The 25,657-nt window shown below is 38.9% G+C and overlaps 1 protein-coding gene across 3 annotated transcripts in view; it reads right to left on the reverse strand.

Moving 5' to 3' along the window:
* SEC24D (SEC24 homolog D, COPII coat complex component) overlaps nt 1–25,657 on the reverse strand; it is a 103,854-nt gene continuing 78,197 nt past the window's right edge. For all 3 annotated transcript variants that reach the window (XM_059377836.1, XM_059377826.1, XM_059377817.1), the window contains exons 14-23: nt 21,082–21,198; nt 20,116–20,286; nt 18,795–18,891; nt 18,545–18,690; nt 17,146–17,284; nt 16,214–16,332; nt 11,356–11,535; nt 8,905–9,096; nt 6,500–6,589; nt 1–1,116 (exon numbers count right to left, since the gene is read on the reverse strand). In XM_059377836.1, coding sequence (XP_059233819.1) covers nt 976–1,116; nt 6,500–6,589; nt 8,905–9,096; nt 11,356–11,535; nt 16,214–16,332; nt 17,146–17,284; nt 18,545–18,690; nt 18,795–18,891; nt 20,116–20,286; nt 21,082–21,198 — 1,392 coding nt within the window. In that variant the 3' untranslated portion in view covers nt 1–975. The remainder of the gene's footprint in view (nt 1,117–6,499; nt 6,590–8,904; nt 9,097–11,355; nt 11,536–16,213; nt 16,333–17,145; nt 17,285–18,544; nt 18,691–18,794; nt 18,892–20,115; nt 20,287–21,081; nt 21,199–25,657) is intronic.

Consider the following 25,657-nt stretch of genomic DNA (forward strand, 5'->3'; position numbering starts at 1 on the left):
TAGGTTTATATATATTCTTTAATAATGGTCTCATATAGGCCATTTCTATTAATCTGTCCACAAGGACATATCAGAGAATTTTTAAAAATGCATTTCTCAAGTACACTGTCTGATATTTCTTAGGTTGATTTATTCACCTAACACTTCCCAACCCTCAAAAAAAAAAACTTTAGTTTTCCAAATTTTTTCTTAGTAAGCCATTTAAACAACTTTTCCAAGACATGAATACCACCCTTATTTCTTTTTAAAATCTCAAAAGACCTAAAAAAATCTCTACCTGTTGAGTAAGAGCATATGAAGTGATTTATTGGTACCAGTTAATATCCATTATATACAGGTAGAAACCCTCAAAATTGTACAGAGAACCATTAAGAATATAGATAAAGACAGTTTTATAGACAACAACTGGAAAACAGTTTTAACATACACAACATATAATTATGAAAAAAAAAAGTAGAACATAAATTGTTCTACCAAATAGATTCCAAGGTTATTAAAAGTCTGCTATGCAAACCTTAAGTTGAAAAACATGTTCAATGGGTGTTACATGGTTTAAAAAAATTAAGTATAATGTAAAAATTGTATTTTTTCCCTCACTGCAAATGGGAGAGCCAAGACAACTTTTTAACCTCAAATCTTTACATTTTGAAAAATAATTTATATGTCTAGCACAAAGAAAGAAAATTGAGAATGTTTATAGTTCTGTAAACTAAGCCTTTCATGAAATGCAAACTGTATCACTTTTAACAGTTAGAAATTGTGCAATCAGAAATAGACTGTTCCCTTTATAAAGGTACAATTGTACCTTCATTGACTTTTATACCTGAGCACCAAAGCTTAAGTCCTAAATGTCCTGGAAAGCTATTTTGAAAATGAGCAAGAAATCAAAACTAGCCTGTTATCATCTGGAGAATTAGGCACCAAGAAGGAGATTATCTCCTTAGAAATGTAACATCAACAATAGAGAAGATTCAATTAATTAAGCAGCTGGCAGATCTCTTTGTGAACACAACAAAGGAAATCCACATAAGATGATCCTCCATAAAGTCCTTTGTCTTCTACCAGGAACTGTCGGAAAACCATTTCTGGCTGCTCCCGCTGCTTTACTATTGTCAGCTAGGAAAAAAATAAGGCTGGTGGTTATAAACATTCTCTGAATGTGGCTCAATTTTATATGCCTATATTTCACCAAAATTATTTAATGTACATTGTGTATGAGGCCTTGGAGGATGATGGGAAAGTGTTCATTATCCAGAGTGGAGGGAGTCACTGACCCCAAAACCATAAAAACCCAAGACATACAACACTAAGTGGCAACGATGAAACATAAGCAAAGCACCATGGGAAAGGCTTCACAGTAGTAATAATGATCACTTGAGCCTTAAAGGATCATGTAGGATTTCCTTAAAGATAGGGGTGAGGTGGGCTTAGAGGGCATTCCATAATGGGGTGCCATGCACCATGTACCAAAGACAGACATGGCTAGCAAAATGAATTAATAGTCTTTTTTTTTTTTTTTTTAAGATATTTTTTATTTATTTGACGGGGGTGGGGGAGGTCACACATAGTCAGAGAGGCAGGCAGAGAGAGGAGGAAGCAGGCTCTCTGCTGAGCAGAGAGCCTGGTGCGGGGCTCGATCCCAGGAACCTGAGATCATGACCTGAGCCGTAGGCAGAGGCCTTAACCCACTGAGCCACCCAGGTGCCCCATGAATTAATAGTCTTAAAGTCAGAGAAAAGTTAGGGACAAACCACCTCAAGGTTAGGGAAAACTATTTAAATGAGTCTGAGCTTTTGTAGGAATTGTGATCTAGTGAAAGTGCTTCAGGACAAAATGAGTTAACTAGTAGCACTACGAGATGAGGGAAACTCATCAGGAAGCAGTTGGAGGCACTGAGGTTGGGAGGCAATCGGGATTTGAAGTACAGGGCAGTGAAGATGGGAAGGGAAGAGATTTGAGAGGTGCTACATGGGTAGAGAATGTGACCCTTGATCTCAGTGTCCTGAGTTCAAGCCCCACATTAGGCATGGAACCTACTGAAAAAAAAAGGAAGAAAAAGAAACAACTGAGAGGCACTACAGAGGTGGACTGTACAGGGGACCCTTGTTCCCTGCACATAACAATGATCTAGGGCTGTGCAGTCCAGTACTGTAGCCACCAGCAACACGTGATTATCAATCACTTGAAACATGGCTAGTCTGAATTGGGTTGTGTTGTAAATGTAAAATTAACACAATGGATTTCTAAGATTTTGAGAAAAAGAAAACGTAAAACTCACTAACTGCATATCCATATGGAAATGCTATTTTGGATATACTGGGTTAATAATAATAGATTACTAAAATGACTCTTGTACATTTCTAACATGACTACTAAGAAATGCAGAATTACATATGCAGCTTGCATTATTGGACAATGCTGCCCTAGGGGAAGAGGTGCATGGGAAAAAAGCCCAGAAGGGGGCAGCCTTGGCAGAACACTTGGAGCCCTGGTCCTTACTCACTCACTCACTCCTGTTTTCAGGTAGTCACAGATGACAATCTGAATGGTCAGAATTTGTTATCTACTGAGCTATGAGTGGAGTTAACGGAGCACACACACAAAACAAGGTCTCCCTGCCTGCTTCATGGCATTCCCCTCACTTGCTCTCACCTAGTGAAACCACCAGAAAGGTCTGCAGTTACTGGCTGCAGGGAGGAAGGTACATTGCATTTCGGCCGGGAGGGACTGGCCCTCCCTAGTTTTGCTTTAGTTACCAAGTAGAATGATACTGTCAACACAATTTGCTTTCTTTCCTTTATGCTATTTTGGCCTGGCCCCTAAGCTGATAAGCTTTAAACCACCCCTGGCCTGATAAAAATACAACAGCTGCTGCCACCACTACTGCTCAGCGAACTTATATGGGTACAGAAAAGGTGTGGTGTCTTGGCTTTCAGGTGTCATTGCCAGGCATGGGGATGCTGCACTGGAACAGCAGTGTGGATGGGCGCACCTCCACCCCAACACAGGGAAGCACAACTAACCTTCAACGGAAACTTCTCCAAAGGAGATTAAAACTTGCAGCCTGGTGAGCCTGAAGCCAAGGCCATTTTCTTTTTACTGGTTATGACTGTCCCTGACAGGCAAGAGCAATGTGGGTCTGGCCTCAGTGAAACAGCCCAGGCTGACACTGGGCAGAATGAGACATTGTGAAGGGAAGGATTTGAGACTCTAATCTTTTTAGAATTTAATTTGTCTATGGGAATTAATGGGAGGAAGTCCATATCACTTGGGTTATTTATTTTCCAGTGGTGATCACTGTAAAACCTCCTTCGATGAAGGGTGTCTGGCTATGATCTGAGGTGGAAATAGAATAGGAAATGAATTTCACCTTAGGGAGAAACTTAGCTTTAAGGTAAAAAAACAAATACCCTGATTCAGGACACGTGGGTGGTTCTGTTGCTTAAACATCTGACTTCAACTCAAGTCATGATCTCGGGGTCCTGGGATGGAGCCCCACATTAGGCTCCCCTCCTCAGCAGGGAGTCTGTTTCTGCCTCCCCCTCTACCCTTCCCTCTGCTCATGCTGTTTCTGTCTCTCAAATAAATCAATAAATTCTTAAAAAAAAAAAAATTCTGGCTCTACCATTTGAGTTTCTATAGACAAAGTTGAACATCCCACTACTAGTTCCAGAATGACACAGAAAGTATGGTGGAAGGTCTCAGGAAGCAGATTCATGGAAGTGGTGGCAAGCCATCTTAGTTGTCTCGACATGCTGGTGATCTTCTTAAGGAGTAAACCATACAACTAAGAGGAAAAAATACTGGGATGCACTGGGGAATCCGTATTTTATCAGCCCCCTTCCTTTACCATGCTATAGGGAGGGAACTAGCCTTGTAGAGTGGGAAGAAGATATGAAAATGATCATTGCTGGTGTCCCTCCCAGCCTCATGTGTACCCTCTTCACGGAAGAACCGACTATCTCGGGTAGTCCCCGTTTATCTTCTTTAGGTCACGGTACCAGGCACCTTAAAGAATCATAGCACTTCAAGAGCCATTCTCATTTCTCATGGCCTGCCTCCTATGAAACAGTATTAAATAATGAGAGTGATTAGGATCACCCCAAAGAACGAGCTGAATGAGAAGAGAGCAGCAGACACAACTCCGGGGAATGCCAACTCTTCTTAAGGGGCAGATAAACGAAAGAATCTAAAGAAAAAGGTCAGTTGAGAAAGAAGCATCATGAGAATATGACATTTTGAAAACTGACAGAAGAGAAAATTGGAGGAAAACGGTAATATTCAATTTTGCAATTGTTGTCAAGGGACTGAGAATCAATTTCTTTAGCTGTTTGGCCATTTCAGATAGCTGGAGACATGGGAATAAGGGAATATATGCAGTTAACAGATAGCTTTTTCAAGAAGCATGGTGATAAAACGCCCGGTACCTTGCTAGTACTTAATACAAGTTTGTAGAATGAAATCAAAGAAAAGGGAAGCAGAATCTTGGAGAATCAGGAGCTTCGATAAAGGGAGATTCGAACGGCTTATAAACTGAAAGGAGCCAATGGGAAGGGACTAATCTAGAAAACACACAGGGAAGAAGAGAATGGCAAACACTGGGAACACAGAGAACTTGGAGCAGGGCAGGACTAGAATTTATCAGTGAGACGTCTCATTTCGGTAGTCTTCCCAGATATCGCGTGATACCAATCTTTCTTTTTGTCCCCCACGAATGCAAGACCACGAAGGCATGATAAGAGGATTGTTTAAAAAGCTAATGAGCATACCCCAGAAGGCAGCAGGGCCTTCTGGATTTGATTTTGCTGTTCTTGACCCTTTCATTCCAGTTTTTTAATTCTCCTCTTCAATCCTGACTCTTTAAAAAAGATCTAAAGACTCTATAAATGTGTTTTTATTTCCTTTGTGTGGTCTATTTTCCAAAAGTGAGGACCAAAGGTATAATGCTATGTGCATTGGACTAAGCACCGGGGGCTAGACTTCATCTGTCCTGATCCAGCTGTGAGACAGAAACCCAGAAACTTCCATATCTGTTAGTTGGTGCTGGAGCATGCTGAAAGGCAGCAGTTAGACCAGGTGTCTTCTAGAGTCCTTTCAACTCTAACCACTACAGATTTTAAATTTTCAAATTTGTAATACAGATAGTACCCTGAAAAGGCCAAAGAAGTCTTATTAACAACAGATATATTTGCAAGTGGCACATAAGAAAATTTGACTTAAGTAGTCAAGCCAAAATTATTTAACATGGAACTGCTTGTATCTTATTCACATGTGTCCAGAGCTTATCCCAGATATTTTTATAATTAAAGCCAACATGACTTATTAAAGCTAACATGCACTATTAGAGCAGGTGGGAGAAAGCAGAGAGACAGGTTTTATTTTCCCTGGAAGGAGAGGCTCCTGAGCACAAGGATGGTCTCCACGTTTAGCCTCTTCTCTGCAAACGGGGCAGGTGGTGGGGATCCCGCTCCCACAACTGGGATGAAGGTCGATGGATCGTCACTGCTCTGCACTCAATACCACTGGTTCTCTTTTTTTGTTTCATGAAACCATAGATTTAATTACATGCCTCCAAGGCCTTCAGAGAGTGTCCTATGAAAAATGTTTTTACTGTGAGCCTTCTCTGCCATGTCTAGGTCCTACCCTAAAACTGAAGCCAAGTAGATGCCATATGGTATGAGAACAGTTCTAGAAATGTTCTGTGTTCACCCAGTCATCCTCGAGATTACAAAGCTCTGCACTAATTCGGTTTACCTCAGTACTGCCTAAAGTTGATGTGTGCATGCATGAATATCTTTCACGGCTAAGGATGTTGATTTACATTAATATCGTGTATATTTCAGGGAAAAATGACCCCTAAGTCCCTGGCTATTGCAGAGGCCTGCCTCCAGGTGAGTGTCCTATACCACTGCAGGGAGTAGTACAGTAATAAACCATCACCATTTGTACATCTCAAACTCCAGGAGACTTTCACCTTGAGCTTGAGAAGGAAGATAGGTGAGTAGCTGGGACTCAGTAACAAGGCATAATCTTCCCGAGTTATAGACAGTTTATATTCTTTTATTAAACTTAAAGGCTTGAAGGGCTTAGAAGGGCTAGGATAACAAACTTCTCAGAGATCACAAATCTAAAGTTGTAAAAATAAAATTTTAAAGGTGTCCTGAATGATAGTTCTATATAACTAAGTAATTTTAAGCCCCGAAGGCAGTCATTTCATAGTCTGTTAATGATATCAGCTGTTACTAAGCCATAAAGAAGTTGTTGATTACTAAGTTAATAATTACTAAAATAACCCATGGGCAACCTGTGGTGATACCTATTTACTTATTATTATTATTTTTTTTATGTTTGCATCTGTTGAACAGGTAGATATATTAGAGGTTAGTGTGAGTTTTCTACCAAAGACCATGTTATAAAAATATAGGACATGCATTTACAAAGTCTGTAATGAAATACAAATAAACACTTAAAGAAAGGGAAAAAAAAATCTCATTCTTACCTTCATTGAATATGGTCTCTTTTGTTGGATAATACTGATTATCATTCTGAGTGTTTGAGAGTATGGGTTTCCAACTTCAGGCAGTGTTGTCTAAATTTAAGAAAACCAAAGTTAAAGTTTCAATGTAATTGACAGCATTTAGACAGAAGCAGCAATGAAATTATTAGCATGTTGAAGTTAGAAAACACCCTTCTACACCATATCTTTGATTATTAGCTTAGTTCCTTTACCTAAAAACCAAAAATGTGAAAAAAATGCACTAAAAATTATTCATTCTTATTGGGATACATTTCCACCAACTAACTCTCTATTGAAAATAAACTCCCTTCTCTAGAATTTGACACATGTACACCACTGAAATGACACAACAGGTATATACAAAGGATATCTTTGGATCTTTGGATCATTCACCATGATGTTTAATCCCTTTGTAAGATGGCTACTTCAGGGCTTTGTCATGGGAGAAAAGATGAACTTTATTCCTTCAGTGGATCCACTTCAGGACCATGAATTGTTACCATATTTAGAAAATGCCATCCAAATACCACTGTTTCAAAATTAAGACAAACCATCAAATGCTGATTTCTCAAGAGGAATATGGCCCCTGAGATACCCTTGAAATTCGGCTAATGGTTTATAAGAGATAACCATCCCACTGCCCCTGGCCTCTGGGGGACATGAAGGATCTGGACTTCACTTCTTCCAATAAGACAAGAGTAAAATGCTTATGATTACTTATCCAAAAAAAAAAAAAGTATCAAGAGCTAATATATCATCTGTGACTTAGCTACTGAAAAGGCGAGGTAGAACATTTTACCACAAAGTCACAAGTCTCAGGAAAAGATTAGGGCCAATATTTTTCACAGAAGTTTTGGGAAAAAAAAAGGCAGAAAATTCATTATTTATATTCACGTTTTTGGTGGGTATTTTTTGACACTAAGACAGATCTTTTTCTGTAACAAATAACATATACACTTCACATACATGTTTTGAAGTGCCAACTGTCTCTAAAATGAAAGTGACATTTGGTTTTTTCTTTATCTTTTTTGAAGAAGGCTTAGAGGAGGCACATGATATAAGCACAAACCTACCACTGTGCTGCTCTGTGGCGATTTCATATGTAACATTCAATTCAGCAAATATGCATTTAACATTTACTCCAACAATATACTGTGACAGATGAGGAGGCTTCCTTAAATTTTATATAAACATTCTTGAGATTCATAGCTCTTTCCCTACTGAATTTTCATTTTTTTTATTTTTAAAAATTAATTCTAATTTTTAAATTTTATTTCTATTTTTTTATTTTTAATTGTAATTTTCTAATCATGCCCTAATTTTAACCTGTGCAAACATCTTGCTATTTCTGAATCTTCATCTTAAAACTATTTTCTTAATGGGGTATGGACACCTTTAATTCTTTTAAAAATATTTTCTTAACATTCATAATGGATATGCATCTCTCTAAACTGATCACCTACCTAGGCTGGAATTTTGACCCTGTCCCTTCTTCCAAGATATTACGTCTCTACCTTCATAACAGAAATTGGGGAATTCATCTTACCATCATATAAGTGAGGTCTTGGGGAAAAAACTATCTGCTGAGTTCTACATGTGCATTCATATGAAATCCACCACCAAGCAGAGTAAGACAATAACCATCATAGTAATGATGCTCATGCAAAAATGGTCTATAATTAATTTGCAATTAATGTTGATTTTTAAACAAATGATAATTGCTGGTTTTTCCTAAAGTACTTTAAAAATAAAATCATTTGTATTCATTTTATATCAAATCCACATCTCTTTTGTAATGAGGAGAGTATATAACTTATTTATAACAGAGGCGTATATAACCTGTTTTCGTAAGATTATTACTTTGCAACCCATTAATCTGACACAGTCTTGGACTACAGCTGAACATGTAGGGAAGATTTCTGCATTCCTTTGAATATGCAGTTCCACACCAGGAAGAGCAGTACAGAGTATGAGAACTGGATTCACTTTCCATCTCTGCTACTGACTACCCGAAAGAACTTGTCTCCAAACCTCAATTGATTCATCTATACAATGTTGACAATAATATCCGTCTCATTGATTTGTTGTGACAGTTAAATGGGATGATGTGTTTAAAGTATTTAGAGCACAGTGATTAACACACAGTAAATGCTTTGGAAGTGCTGGGCAATCTCTTTTTAAAGTCTATGTTTTGGTTGTTTCATAATACTTTATACAAATAACTTTATACCAGCTAATTGTTATTCATTAACACATACAATTCTCTTTCTTATAAAGAACTATATCCTTATTGTTTTTTCTACTTTGTAATATGTGGTTGCACATGAACACAAAACATTTATGAATTTGTACATTACCACAAAAACAATGAAAAAAAAAATACTCACCATATCTGTGTTGATATGCGCAAAAGATGGCACATTAAATATTCCTTGGATCAGTTCTGGTGGGCTACTAACTCCTAACCATAAGAACATGTTGAGACCATTAGCCAATAAGAATATTCCTTCTTCTGAAAGACGGGACTCAGAGCAACGAATAGCGGTGGGTAGGGCTGTACTTTTGACATCTAACGTGTGCTGTGCAGGCAAAGGCAGGAGAGTTGGTAAGTTTGCCATCCTTCCTGTCCCTTCTTCCTCCCTCCTCCCTTCTTTCCTTCTAATGAATATTTAATGAGTGGCCACTATGTGCCAGGCATTCTTCTAGCCATTAGACAGTAACTATTCAAGCACACTAACCATTTTTTGGAAGGAATAAGAGGCAACAAATGAAATAAGTAAAATACATTGAATTTTAAATGGTGTCAGTGCTATGAAGAAAAGCAGCAGGAAAGTGGGATAGGGCATGTCAGTGCTGGTAGTACAACTTCAAATAGCCTAGTCTAAGAAGGCTAGTTGGGAAGGTAATTTTGCCCAAAGAGATGAGAGACAGGGCCATGGGGATATCTGTGGAAGAGCATTCAGGATGGAGGGAATAGTTGGTGCAAAGATCCTAAGGCAAGAGTCTGTCTCAGATGTTTCAGGATCAGCAAGGAGGCCGGGGTGCCTGGGGTAGAGTGAGGAAGTTGACGAGGTCCGACAGAAAAGGAGAGAGGTTAGTATAGATGGCACTGGGCCAAGGCAGTAAAAAGTTTGGTGTTTCCTGAAATGGGAAATCCTAGAGTGTTCTGAGTAGTGTAAGGACATGAGCTCATAATTTTAACAGGACTACTCTAACTTTTATGCCGAACACAGACCAGAGAGGCGAATGTGCAAGCTTCAAGGGTTGTTAAGAGGGCTCTGCCATAGTCCACGGGAGAGATGATTATGCTCAAATCTGAGCTGTGACAGATGAGGAGAGAAAGTGGTCAGAACCCAGATATTCTTGGAAAGGAGAGCTGGGATGTTTACTGGTGGATGAGATGTGATGGTTAAGAGAGCAAGCTTTGGCCTAAAGAACTGGCAAGGGAGAGCAGAGGTAAATGGGGACAGAGAAGACTGTAGGAGAGCAGGTGTGGAGACGAGCTCAGGGCTTGGTTTAAGGTGCCCAGTACACATCCACAGAGAGATGCTCAGGAGGCTACAGGATAGACACATCTAGAGCTCTGCACAGTGGTCCGGCTGGAGATACAAACATGGTAATCAGTACATAAATGGATCTGAAAAGAGAGATAAGCCCTCAGCAGGGTTGAGCGCAGATAGACAAGAGAAGCTTCCCAAGGACTGAGCCCCAGGGGTACTCTGACAGGAAGAAGAGGATAAGCTAGCAAAGGCAGTAGGAGAAGTGGCCAGGGAAGCAGAGAAACTAGAAGTCAAGTGAAGAAGGTGCTCCAGAGGGAGAAATAAACTGTGTCAGATGCTGGTGATGGTAAGAGGAGGACCAAGAACTGCCCTTTGGATTCAGCAGCATGCTGGCCACTGGTGACCTTGGCAAGAGGATTTTAGTGGAGTGGTGATGCTCTTATCTGTTAGAGTTCTAGTTTGTCTGGCATATAGATTCTTGCTAATTCATTTTTATCTGAAAATCAATCATTTCATAAGAATTCTAGTGTTCATAGTGATTGAAAGAATTGATAGCTTTTAATTTCCAACCTAATTTAACTCTAATACTGACTGAACTGTTCCTGAGAGCCGGAGTATGACTTTCAATATAGGGACTAGAAATAAGTCACCAGCCTTCCCCTCTTTTATCCCTCAATTGTAACTTGAACTTGTTAGGTCTCAGGGGAAAAGAGCTTAGTTGCAGAGCACAGGGGCATACAAGACATTAAGGACTGACTTCAAATAAATGAAATACATGCAAAGTAAATTCTCCAAGGCAAGGGCAAGTGAAGTTGGCCTCTTGTACAGTGTAGACGGCCTCAAATATATCTGATTTGTAAATCCTTGATTGTATTTAGTCAAGGGAATCATAGTTAAATGTGGTGACTTTTAGACATTCATACATTGTACAGAAACAAATACATGTGTGCACATAAGATCCCATACACATATATATCAGTTGCCTTTGATGCTATAAGGTAGATTTCTTAAGCAACTGAAGGTTGGCTGGCTCCAACTTGATTACTAACTCTTCAATCTGCCAATTTGGGCATGAGGAAAGAAAAGCAATTATCTGAGCAATTCCCTGGAATAGGAACATCCCAAACTCCCACCATCAACATCACCACACTGAACACTTGTTGATGCAAAATACTTGCTTAAAGAGCCTCTGCTGTTGGTCCCACATGACACATTCAAAAGTCATTGGTGCCTTTAAATTTCTTAAGAACAAAATGTTCCAGATAGAACATATGGAAAAGGACAAAATAGATTCCCTTCCAGACTCGTCTAGAAAATGCACCACTGCCTTGTACTCACTATTGGCAGAAGCTGTGGGTAGAAGAAAAGCTGAGAGTCGGCCACACCCATGGTCATGACCAGCTGTCTCTGGTACGCCCGCTCATCTGTTGAGATCTCTGGTCTGCTAAGCAGCACACAGTTTTTTAACAAACAATTCATGTACACTGGTAATACTTTCATGGAATCTGGTAATATAAGCTGAAAGGAGAAAGACATTTGTTTCATATGCTTGACCTTTATGAGAAAGAACCCCTGAGCTTTACCTCTAAGACAAAAACATCATTTGTTTTTGAGGTAATTGTGAAGATTAAATGATAACACACACAAGCACACAGAGTACAGAAATTGACACCCATGAGGTATTCAAACAACAGCAGTTGGGTTTCTCTAGGTGCTTCGGCAGAACCCGATTCCGTCTGCCTCTTAACAGGTGTGTGACCCTGGGCAAACCATTCTCTCTTGTCCTACATTTTCTCATTTAAAACTGGAACAGCCCATCTCCTGCATGATTATGAAATTGTTAGGAGGATTAAATGATTATTAATCTGTGAAGCACTTACAAGGGTACCTAGCACACAGTATTACAAAAGTTTATTAATAAATGATTTCCTGGGGCACCTGGGATGCTCAGTTGTTAAGCATCTGCCTTTGGTTCGGGTCATGATCCCAGGGTCCTGGGATCAAGCCCCACATCAGCCTCCCTGCTCAGCGGGAGGCTGGCTTCTCTCTCTCTCACACTCCCCCTGTTTGTGTTCCCTCTCTCACTAACTTGTCAAATAAATAAAATCTTTCACAAGATTTTTAATCTTTAAAGAGATCCTAATCTGTGTCACCAATCTCTACCTCTTGAGTTCAAGAAGAGTGTCTTTTTCAACTGTCCATGAGGTATCTCTTCCTTTACGTGCTTCATGTACCTCAAACTCACACAGTTAGCCAAAAACTCATCAAACATGTATTAAATGCCACCGTGTCATGGGTTCTGTGCAAACTGTCAATGATAGGTCAGGGGAATAAGGGACAGTCGATGTCCCAAGATGCCAAAGTCCATCAGAGATGGCAGACACATCACTCAATAAAACATAATAAGGAGGTTGTGACACTATAAACTAAAAAAGGAAATACTTCCTGGATTTAGGTGTGTCACTACCTAATGGTAGTCACTACCAAATGGTAACAGGCAAAATCAAACTCCTACAGTTCCAAAAACATATTGTATTATCATGCTGCAAATAACAACAGAATGCAGCACTTCTGGATATCTGGTCTACAAATTCACGATTGCTTTCTTAGTGTTCCCACTTAATGAGGAAAAAGAATATATGCTTATTAGAATCCACACTGAAAAGAAACTTTCCCTCAAGGATCTTTAGGATTTATTCCTCCATTTAAATCCTTACATATTGCAAGTTTCTTCTCATGGTCTACTAAGTAAAGAATGTGTAAGACAGTTTTCTAACTGGTTCAGGCAAACATATTTCAGGACAATTCTATTTTGTGGTTTATTTCCTCTCTCCTTCTATAACACCCTTTCAGAGAATCAAAGACCGTCATATGCATGTATCCTCATCAGAGTAGAATACTCTTCTTTTTTTCCTCTAGCATAAAACCTTTTTATTTGACAACATATGCTACTGCATTACTTTTTCAACCAAGGAAAAATATGATCAAAAGATGTAAGAACCATATCATAATCCGATTCCAGAGCCATGTGGTCTTAATGCTGTTTCTGGACCAGTTACCAGTTAGGAGTCTTACAAATTATGAATGAAGAATATTCTTAGATTCTCATACTGAAGCATGTACACACAGTTTTTCAAATATTATCTTGTAATTTCACTGGTTGCTTCTCATTAATCAGGTTACATTAAGACAGTTTAGAAATATGTCCTAAAAGCCACCAAGGGGTGAGCCTCCTGACCTACAATGACCCTACAAGACTAAAAGCCCAATCAGAGGAGACTGGATGAGCGGCGGCAGACAGAAGAAAACAGAGGAGGTAAATAAATAAATAAGGAGGAACACTGACGACGAAGAAGAAAAATGGAGTTAGGGTGAAAAGAACCAAGGAGACATTCTTTGCCCATGTTTTTGTGGTGGGGAAGAAAATGTGGCAACAGATGGACCCTATAAACCTTTCCCCACATCCTTGGATCTCCTCCATGAGTAACAGTCATTCTTGGGGATAAAAGGTACAGGTGAGGAAGGTGTATAAATTCACATGAGTCAAGTTTGATTGAATTTAGAGAATTTTTCTCTGAGTTTTGAAATGACAGATTGACAATGACTTAAAAAAAAACAATTACTTTGCAGTTAAGGGCATTTGACTTGCCTTTTGAAGTCATTGTACTCCCATACGATGTAATGCATTTAAGTTCGGAAGAGTGAGTTACTAGATTCAATAAAAAAAAAAATTTACCTTGCTCATGTAAGCTTAACAAATTGATTTCATGTTGTTTGCAGTTTTAGGTCTTAACCTGGCATTAAAATATGACCTCCACAATAGATGCCTCCTTAAATTTTGCATCCTAAATGCCTCGCTTGCTTCAAGCTAGTCCTGGCCCTGGGAGTCAGTAAAAGTAGATCTTCTGAGGTCCAGTGTCATATAATCCAAGTATACAGCAACTTAAGTCCTACTTAGATCAAGGAAACTTTGGGCTCTACAGTAAAAGAGGGAATTCCGTTAGGAATTATGGTATTGTTTCTTAAAAGTGAACGATGAGGGGCGCCTGGGTTGCTTAGTAGGTTAAAGCCTCTGCCTTCAGCTCAGGTCATGATCTCAGGGTCCTGGCATCAAGCCCTGCATCAGGCTCTCTGCTTGGTGGGGAGCCTGCTTCCCCCTGTCTCTGTCTGCCTCTCTGCCTACTTGTGATCTCTGTCAAATAAATAAATAAAATCTTAAAAAAAAAAGTAAACGATGAGAGGGCAGCACATCTGAAGTTATATTCTCTGAAGACAACCCCAGGTTCAGCCATTTCACGTGTCTAAGTAATGGTGTATTTTAATATACTACTGTCACTAAGTCTTATGAGCCCTACATTTTCCCCACTCCATGCTGGATAATCACAAGGTATCTAAATTATGTCATTTCTTAAAGCGCATCAATAGTTGAAATGCACACTTGAAATGTGTTCATGGAGAAAGTAAAATCTCATCATAAGAACAGGAATAATCTCTATCAACTTTTTCAGAGAAAATGTGGATCATCATGTTTTTCCTCCAGAAATAATTAAACTGCATAACCAGATGATCTAGTAGTAGAGACAAAGCTTTTAACTTTTAAACCAGAAGGAACGAACAGATTTGATTTCTTTCCTTAAATAGGCAACAGATTTGTTTTTAACTTAAGGTCTTTGAATCCAATTGCTTTAACATTAGCAAATAAACTTTCTGAGAGGACACTAACCGTACCTGCTCTCCTTCAACCTCCTTCTGAAATATGAGATACTCCAGAGACAGAATAATGTTTCCAGAGCTTTAAAACAAACAGTAAAACTGGGGTATAAAATGCTCATGGTTGGACTTGATCCAGGTGCACCTGATAGGCTTTGTAGAAATTAAAGAAATACACTGTGAAATCATACTTATATTGGAATTCAGTTACTGAAGTGTCACATCTTCTGGCTAATAAAGAGGACAGACACTTACACAGAGATTCAAGAGCTGCTTATGTGATTGTCAACACAGGAGACAGAAGAATTGGTGGCTAATTTAATCAGAACAGCAGAGAAAGGAATTTTTGTGAAAAGTCCAAGCTAATAACTGTATTTCATTTTCCTTTACCCAGATTATGAAATTTGGTCCCCTGATTTTATCTGCATTATCTCTGCTACTAAAGGCTTTTTAAAAAAAGATTTTATTTATTTGAGAGACAGAAAGCTCAAGCAATTGTATGTGCAGGGTGGGGAGGCAGAGGGAGAGGGAGAAGCCACCTCCCTGCTGAGCAGGGAGTCCAATGCAGGGCTTGATCCTAGGACCCTGAAGTCATGACTTGAGCCAAAGGTAGGCGCAAAGGTTCAACCAAGTGAACCACCCAGGTACCCAAGGCTTATTTCTGAGTGAGGTTTCAGACATCCTCACAGCACCCACTAACTTTTGACAATGAATTAACTAGAAAAATTTCCCATCTGTTGCTGTTTTCCCTTTCAATCCAAATTCTATATTCAGATATTCAACACAAAACTACAAAAAGTTGCATCTAGCTTTGACTGACATAGGGAAAAATGTGAATAAGAGAACAGATATAAAAATAAATGTGAACATGAGGTTCTACTTTTTCTTTTACCCGAGAGAGTCTAAATGAGATTTATTTAAAGGATCTAAAATTTTCATCTTAGTAGATGATACACAGAAACATTTCCTTCAAAATCCCTTATACCTATTAACTTCTAAATATAAAGAATTCCAATATTTAGAAATTATATTTATGTTTATAAAATATAAAGAAATCATTCTTGCCATTGGTGCTTTTATCAACTGTGATTATTGATGTGCCTGAAAAGATATTTAAGCACACACAATTTTCAACCACATACTCATCTTTATAAGCAAAAGAGAATCCCATTTATATTATGACATTTCTTACATATAACATTCTGTTATTTATACATAATGTATACATAATGTAGTGACTGCCAACCCAATGTGCACACACATTTTTTTGGTTCAAGCATCTTGTAACGCCACTAAGTTTTTTAATGTTGGCTGTAAAAAGACCATAGCCTCCCCAAATGGCATTCTCAGTCTTGGTTGTATAGCTTATTATGCACAGCATCTAAGTGATTGGAACATCATGAGCCTTCCATAGCCAAATGCTGAAAGAATGCACATTTAGTATCACTTGTAACGCTTTAGGATCTAACTAGAGTAGGTGGCTCACCTGGCTTGCTGCAGATGGACTTGCGCAATTCTTTCGGTAACATGCCAACATATGGGCAGTCTGATTAACCAGGATTTCCCGGATGACCTTCAAGGGCTGGTGAAGAACTGCTTTAAATGCTAGTTGCACAAAACAGTGAAAATTGCATCAAAGCCTTAGCTCAGGAATCAATCTCTTCAAATGATAATAGTAATAAACAACAAACTGCTATTATCTTCAGACCACCCAGCAAGGAGTAACAGTGTTAAAATGTTACAGTCATTTTTTAATGTTCTCCATTTTACTAAGTATGCCAACATACCCAACGGAAACAATGGCCTACTCTAACAAAAGACAGGTAATTGGTCCAGATTTTTCCACAGAATATTATAAACAGACTCTACACACAGAGAAAGGAAAGACCAATTTGCCATCTTCTGGTGTTCTGAATTCCTATGGGCTGGATTACTCTTTCCTCTAAACCTCCGTATAGAATCTCAAATGGAGGTTGTGGAGGGGAGAAGGAACCAAAGAAAATTCCAACTCTGGCCCCTCCCATTTCATAATTATCATGGTATGGATAGGCAAGTTCAGCCCAACATTAGGGAGAGTCCCTTTCCATTATCCCCAGGTGCTAGAGGACATCCTCACATACCATAATGACAATCTAAGTATTACCTTCCTAAATTTCAACTCAGAGCCCACCCCCACCCCACGAAAGAAACTTTGAATAAAACTGTATAGAGTGGGCCTGAATTAAGTTATTTCATTCTTAATCTGGAATTAGAGATGCTGACTATTGTCCCTGGCACTCTGCTTTTATAAATTCTGAATCTGCCCACCAAAAGGCTGTGCTACCACAGTAGTTGTCAGTTACTAATTCAATTAACCAACAAGTCTTGACTGACTTACTAGGCAAGACACACAGCACTACAGGATTAGCAGAGTGTTACCTGACTTGGCGAAGAAGTTGATAAGAGCATCTGTCTCACAGCTCTTATAGAGATCAGCCAACTGGGAGCTGCAGTTCAAGCTCAGATTATGAATCCGAAGTCTTCTCTGACCTCCAATGGTCGTGTAAAGCACAGCACACTGCAGAGGCAATACCAAGGACACATGTTTCCCTGATCAACATGTCCACCCAATCTAGCCTAATCTTATTTACACTTAGAGAACAGTGTGTACATCTCAGGGACCTCTAAATTCTTCCACGGATCTTTTTTTATTATTGTTAATGGCTGAACAGTAACAAATAAGGGAGGTATAATAACAATTCATACATTGGGTTTCTATGTAACTCTCCACTGGGTTAAATTTAAATTTTATCCGGGCTTTCACACATAAGTACCTATTTGCATCTACTGCTATTCTACTTTCACTTATCTCAGATTTCAGTACCAGGGATTCAGGTCCAGAAACAAGACTTTCATGTTGATGATTATAGCCCGATTCAAGCTTCACTGCCCTTAAAAACATGCGGCTAACTTTGATGATATACTTAAGTTTCACACTAATGATATATGCATTTCAAGAATGAAAATAAGTATACACTTTTTCAAATATCTGTGATCAAAAAATAAACATTAGAGTTCTTCCTCAACTTAACTGTCAACACCCCTCTCCATTCTTTTTTTTTTTTTTTAAAGATTTTATTTATTTATTTATTTATTTATTTGTCAGAGAGATAGAGTACAGGCAGGCAGAGTGGCAGGTAGAGGCAGAGGGAGAAGCAGATTCCCTGCAGAGCAAGGAGCCCGATGTGGGACTTGATCCCAGGACCCTGAGATCAAGACCTGAATGGAAGGCAGCCGCTTAACGGACTGAGCCACCCAGGCATCCCCACCCCTCTCCATTCTTTAAGGATGATGCTAGTATCTGAAAACTATGCCCATTAGATATAATTGTTCTTATTTTAATTCAAGACCTCCATGGTGTCTATGTAAATTTATTTACTACAAAACCAAATTCTATTTATATTTGCATGTAACATAATAATGCACTTAACATGGTATCTACCATATTGTAGAAATGCAACAAATGAATGAATGGGTGCTAAAGCCTAAAAGAATTGAATATGGCTGGCAGCCAGGTTGCTAATGCCTACCACACTGGTCACAGTTTGCTGGGTTCTCACGTCATGACATATGATTGTGACTTCATACAAATAGCATGTGTAAATGAGGGTGTAGAGACTACACAACTGAGTGCTGTAATCTAATGATTTTTGCTTTCGGAAAAACAGAGCTGAATTTCTTTACAGAGAGATGACTCAGTTGATGGTATTTTAGTCTCCCCACTGACTGTTGTCAGTAACAAACTAAAACACCGAAAAGGGAATACGTTTTGAATCACCTGGATTAAGGCTCCACTGTCTTCAGCAAGTTTGTCATCATGCTTGAACTCCACAGTCACTGCCTTGTCACAATCAATGGCCGCCATTTCTACATCAGTGGTGTTGTTCATAAAAATTCCACCAAAGAAATCAGTGGCTCTGAAACCTAATGATGAGGAAAAAGGGAAATTTTGTTCCTGGTCCGTTATTACTTTGAAAAGAAAACAATCACACAGCAGAAACCTGAAAAACAGTATAACTGAAAATTACCTGTGCTGGTACGAATCCTCATAATAGCATCGAATCCTATTTTCTTTTCAATATCATTTCTGAGATCATTCAAAAATTGTTGGCTATCCATGTGCATCTAAAAAATAAAGTAGGATCAGTGTCCACCAGATGGCAGTAAAATACTTAAAATAATAATTCTTATTTTTTAAAATCTTGATTAAAACCCACTTTATCCAGACATCTTAGAAAGGATTCTTAAAGCTTTTTCAATTTTACTTCATTTGCTATCTTTGGTTTTACCAAATCCCTTAAGTAGTTTGCAATATAAATATGTAGCTAGGTGATTAAAAATAATTTTACTGATACTAAATAAAAATAGATGATTAACATTTGTCATTTATGTGGGAAAACACTCATTCGCACTCCATGTTGCCATGTATAGATATGTAAGTCAGAGGCACTCCCCTAACGCCTTCCTCTCAGGTGAGAGCAGGTGACGTATCTGGTTAGTAAGTCTGAGTAAAGGAATTGTGCAGGCCTAGCTTACTCTATTTTGGACCTTCTTTCTGGGGAGGCAGCCTGCCTGTAGGAGGCACACATTTCTTGCCCCTCAATATGTTAAGTTTTAAAGGTATAGTTGTCCACAAGGAAGCTTGTAACTGTGCCTACCCTGGGCCTTGCTTTAATTAAGTTACACCGAAAGGTAAAGCATTAGCAAGCCCACTTGCCCACAGACCTGAGTCTGTGTGCTCCTCACATTTTTACTATCTCGTGACTCTGTCTCTTAATTGAGGCTTGGAAGAGAGCGGCATCATGAATTGATCCCCCAAATCCCAACAATTTAAAACAAATACATAGTCACTTTTAAAAACAGTATCTTAAATATATTTAAAATACTAAAATTTTATAAAGAATATACTTTTCCCCATCAAGGAAGGTTACTTTGAAACTCACCTCTGAGGATAAATGAGCTCAATCTGTTGTCAAACACTAAGGGAGTGGAAAAGCAATTGCTTTATCACATATACACCATAGAAAGTACAAAATACTTTCTTGTTTAGCCTACAGAACACTCTTTCAGGACCAAGTGAATCCCATGATGCAGAAGTAAATAGAAGTCTGAGAATCGTGGTGCAACAGAAGCTCCTCTTTGAAAACTTTAGTAAACATAGATTATACCAAACATGGTATTTCAAGGAAGAATGCACAAGAATGTAGCAGTGCTAGGGCGCCTGGGTGGCTCAGTGGGTTACATTTGTCAGTTGCCCACAAGGGGGCATAGGTTTCTTAACCAATGATTGAAGCACCTAAAGTCAAACAGCAGTAGAAAACCTGAGGTGAACAAATTGCTGTTTTTTACCTGGAAATTGTTGTATTTGTAAAGGGTTCCTCCGGTGAGCTGAGGCACGAGACCCAAAGAGGCCACATCCACATACTGGCTGGGAAAGAGGAAGAGGGTCACACAGCACCCGTGAGCCACACAGTCTTTGGCCAGAGAGTCGTAGACATTGGTTTGGGGCTGGAAAAGTATCTGAAGGAAAAGATGCACAAAGGGAAAAAGAAAACCACAAAATGTTTTTGGTTTCAATTTTTAATTTCTGTTGAATTCTTTTAAAATGAAAGAGAAATTGTTTCCAGTTAAGTGAACTGGCCTGAAGGAATGAATTCTGGTCATCATTAGAGCAGCAGCCGTTCACTGAGCACTCACAGTGTGCTGGGCTCCTGCTGTATGAAACGTGTGTGCAGGCAATGTTATCTGATCCTCCAACAATGCGAATGAGACGGACACTCCTGTCTTACCTTTAGAGACCTACATGGGGCAACTTGTCTGGTGTCATGTGGTTAGTATGCCTACATCATGGTCTTAACCTTCCCACTGACCTAAACCCCCCAGCAATGGCTATACTTCAGAGGATTTGAGCAAAGCACACTCTGAGCACTGGGTACCTCTACTTCCTCTCTCAGCGATGTTGTTATATGGTGCAGTCTACATTTTCCTTTTACCTTTATCATCTTCCTGCATCTCCTCCCATTTCTCCCATTTCTATAATGGTCTTATCAACTAGTCTCTTACACAGATTACACATGAAAAATGTTTGAGGCCTTATTTTATTTTAGGAATATTTCAGAAATCAGCCTTTCTAAGAATATAAATTTTCTTTAATTATGTGCAATTCAAAATATTCCTATAATATACAATGTCCTGGATTTATGCATTACATTTAGCTACTCTCCCTTTCTTACACAAAGGAAACCTTCACTCTTTCTTTACTCCCCTTTAAAAACTGACACAGAGATACTTCAAAGGGCCATTGTTTACAAATACCTTCTCTTTGTCTGTATTAATCAGCTTTTTGTCATCTCTGTTTTTGAGCTTCCCTGGTGCTTCTGCAGTCGGCAAGGAGGAATGGAAGATGAACAGCTTCCCCGGACAGTCTGCTGCCTGAAAGAAAAAAAAAAATGATAGAAAATATCTTGGGTGGGGAAGTTTTATTTTAAGGGAATCAGAAAAGAAATCAAATTAATTTTATTAATATTAATACTTAATAAATATTAATATTTAATAAATTAAAATATAGGTATTTTCTATGAGCCAAGCAGTATAATTTAATCCTCTTAATAACTTTTGTGTCCTTGGGCAAGTACTATTCTCTCCATTTTATAGACTGGGAAACTGAGGCTTAGATTTGTCCAAAGTCATACAAGTTGTAAATGAAATAGTCAATATTTGAACGTAGGTCCCTATACCACGATGCTTTGAAAAACTAGTAAGAGGATGTATTACAGGGAAAATACTTTCTTGTTTAGCCTACAGAAAGAACACTCTTTCAAGACCAAGTGAATCCCATGATGCAGAAGTAAATAGAAGTCTGAGAATCGTGGTGCAACAGAAGCTCCTCTTTGAAAACTTTAGTAAACATAGATTATACCAAACATGGTATTTCAAGGAAGAATGCACAAGAATGTAGCAGTGCTAGGGCGCCTGGGTGGCTCAGTGGGTTAAGCCTCTGCCTTCAGCTCGGGTCATGATCTCAGGTCCTGGGATCAAGCCCTGCATTGGGCTCCTTGCTCAGCGGGAAGCCTGCTTCCCCCCTCTCTGCCCATCTCTTTGCCTACTTGTGATCTCTGTCTGTCAAATAAATAAACAGAATCTTAAAAAAAAAATAAAAGAAAAGAATGTAGCAGTGTTGTGGAGACAATAGACACACGACGCCAGTTATCAGGCAAGATGACAAAAGGAAAAATACATGATCGAGATTATATATCTGTAGACCCTGGGAAGCAATAAAAAGATGACTTAGGCTCCACAAAAGTCTATTCAGCATTAAAAATATTTAAAATCGTATTTAAGGACCTAAGAAGTAATCTACTAAGCAACATTTACTGAAATTAAATGATTCAGTATATTGAGCCCCGCAATCCCGTCTTTCTCCAAACGATGCCGGCTACTGCTGCCAGAGCACTCCCTTCACTAAAGGTAACTGCTTGGATCCTGCACGGGGCATTTCTCCTGAAGGATCCTGGAGACTTTCTACTACACGATAAAGTCCGTATTCCTTTACCTTGTGGGAGCAGTGAGGGTAACAATGCGATGAGTTGCTGCCAACAGTCGCTGTGTGCAGCTCCCTGCCGGGTCCTTCACACACATGACTTATTTAATACAACCTCATGGAGAAGATAATGTTGTCTGCATTTTAAGGTTCGGAAAACTGAGGCTCATCCAGTTTGCCTCAAGTCATAGAGTCAGTGACCCTCTGGTCCTTCAAGGCCCTCTGCAGTTCGACGACTATCTTTCCAGTCGAATCTCCACCATTTCCTAACCCCTGCCATCCTTTGCATTGGAAGTTTCCACCCTACAAGCTTTGCTTTCCTAGAATACACCACGTATTTCACACACCTATATCTTTATACATTTTGTTCCTTTACCCTGGAATCCGTTTCTCCCTCTTCTTGGTCTGGAGCTGTCGTTCGCGAAGACTGGGTTAGTGGCACACTTTGGTATGCCCAGGTCAGCTGGTAAGAGGCGTTTAAAATTATCTGCTACAACTATTAAGGTACGTGGGTTTGTGAATAACACTAAAGAGCAAATGGAGAGGCGTGCCTGGGTGGCTCAGTCCTTAAGCGTCTCCCTTTGGCTCAGGTCATGATCCCAGGGTCCTGGGATTGAGCCCTGTGTCAGGCTCCCTGCTCAGCGGAAACCCTGCTTCTACCTCTCCCACTCCCCCTGCTTGTGTTCCCTCTCTCATTATCTCTCTGTCAAATAGATAAATAAATAAATAAAATCTAATAAAGAAAAAACCAAACACAAATGGAGAGAATTCCGGTTAGCCTTGTCCTAATGTGTCTCCCTAAGTGACACTGGGGAGGGGCGCATAACCTGTGTCCTGTCTCATCTTTGTTGTGGTCAGCAGTGAGCAGTGATCTTACTGCTGCACTAGCCTCCCACCCAAAATTATTGATATAGCCTAAGTAAGAAAGAAGGCAAGGATGAGTGAAGAAGCACAGGTACACAAACACTGCACAGGAAAAAGACACTGTCAACACTTGGGCCAATTAAGACACACGAGTTCCTATGATTAAATCTGAGTAAAATTTATAGTAATACTGATAATGACATGTTAATAATTTTGAAATTCTATGACTGACTTTTTATTTCTATCACTTTCATCGTTATAAAAGTACTTTTTGTTTATTTTAATTCGAGTAGCAGAAAAGGTATGAAACCTTTTTTAGAGGTCCATCTTCTCCCCAACTTTTCTTGCCTGGCCTACCCAGTTCCCCTAAATAATTCACTGTCAATATTCATTCACCTCCATCCACCTAGATTCTCTGCTCATTCAAGTACAGTTATTGTATATCACAGTACGTAAGAGCATGGGTCCTAATTCCTATCTGCATGGATAAGAGTCCAAGCCATTTCTTAGCTGAGTGATACTGGGCAAATTATTTAACTTCTCTAAGCTTTAGTTACCTAATACGTGACACAGGAAAAACAGCAGCTACATGAAAATATTGTTGAGAGAATTCAATGAACCAGTATATGGTGTTAATCATAAACAAACATACATGATTGCCTTGTTACTATTACCCATAGAGCAAAGCTCTAAAGGAAAAAATCAGGACCTATTGGAAAAATAAAGTTCACTATTGAGAAAAACAAAATAGACATATTTCTTTCTAATTCATTAGCAATTAAAATGGCACAATTTTAGATTTATAATTTCATTAGGCATATACTTATAAAATCTTTTGTAAGAAGCAATAAAAGAAAAAGCTCCTAGGGCATTCTATGCTCTAAATCCTGATAAATCTCTGATGTTTTTACCAAAACCTGACTGTGTCCACATTAATGTACCATATAGAATTGATAAATGACAATGACATATGTCATTTTTATTATGATGGAAAACAGGTTGAGAAAGGCTGGCCTAGAGAACCCATTACCCAAAATTTAATTCCAATGTCTATTCCTCTGAGATACATGTTAATTTCACCCTTGACAGCACTGGTTGCCTTCCACCTCCCTCTATCTCCATTCTACTTTGCAGATCAAATTTAATGATAATGAATCACAATTTTATATATCCTATGGTCTTCTACAGGTTGCAGGCTTATGAAGAAAGAAGGTCCCTGATTTCTCTACAGTGTGTTTCTCTAAGCCCTACTGGGTCTAGACAGTGCTTTCACTCTATAGGTGCTCCATAAATTTTAGAAGGAATGTTGTGATGTATCACACCTTGAAATCAAATGTAGAAATACATTAAGATAACTTAAAGATAAATTTCCCCAACTTGTGATATGTTTGAAGCATAACCATTAAATACCACTTCTTTCTAATTTGTTGCCTAATTCTACTTATCTAGTTTTCTGGTGTAAGTTAATAGCAAACTCAGAAAACTATTGTTCAGCCAAGTTAATACAACACCAGAAATTCACATGCAGTTGAGTTATGAGTGTCAGATTTTGAGAAGAGATGCAGACTTTGAAAGACTACATGGAAAAAAAGGCACTAAGAGAACAAGAAAAGTGTACTGAAGCCTGCAGTTGAATAGTTCAGAGACTTTTAAGAAAATATGTATAAGAACTTTCCAAACTTTCCCTTCTTTATCTTTGTGACAAATTAGCACATGTTGTTAGTTTTTGTTGTCTCTCTGTGCTTCAAGAGGTTTATTACAACTAATTATACACAGATTTTCCTTGGCGTCTAGCTATAAAGCTATAATTCAAATGGAGGAGTCCAGTTTTCAAATGTCTTCACGTGGATACACAAAAAACACTGCACTTCGATGTTCTTTCAGTTTTTAGGCCCTGTCCACAGAAGATGAGACTCTCATCTCTGGCCTCTTGTCATAATCCCCTGAGCACTCCAGCTGGCCAGCCACAGTCCTGGTCTTTCCAAAGTTACTCTTTGCTCTCCCCCACTCCTCCTCTTTTGGGCAATACAAGCAATAAATATGCCTTGTATTACAGAGTTAATGTTTTTTCTACCACATTGTAAGCAACTTAGAACTAGAAACAGTAGTCTTCACATTGCCTAACAAAACATTGAATAGATCTTGATTGAAAGAACAAGAGAATGAATGATGTGGTCTCGGTATTTAGATACTATCCTGCAAATTCTCAAAAATGTTAGCTCTTTGCCTAATAATGACTTCAGGCAAGCAGCGTAGGGCCCGTGTATGCAAGTTACCCACATGTAAGCCTGACTGCTTTTTAGCCACAGGAGGCCTGAAGAGATGATGAGATACTCTCAGTGTGAGAGGCAGAGAACACACACACACACACATTTTTATCCTATTTGGAAAAATTGTTTTCTTCATTGAAACCTAATCAGGTTTCTCTAAGGCAGAAAGCATAAACTGCACATGAGTTCCAACTGTACTACAGTGGTCTCTGCTCTC

The sequence above is a fragment of the Mustela nigripes genome, chromosome 1 (assembly GCF_022355385.1).
Source record: "Mustela nigripes isolate SB6536 chromosome 1, MUSNIG.SB6536, whole genome shotgun sequence".
Lineage (NCBI taxonomy): Eukaryota > Metazoa > Chordata > Mammalia > Carnivora > Mustelidae > Mustela > Mustela nigripes.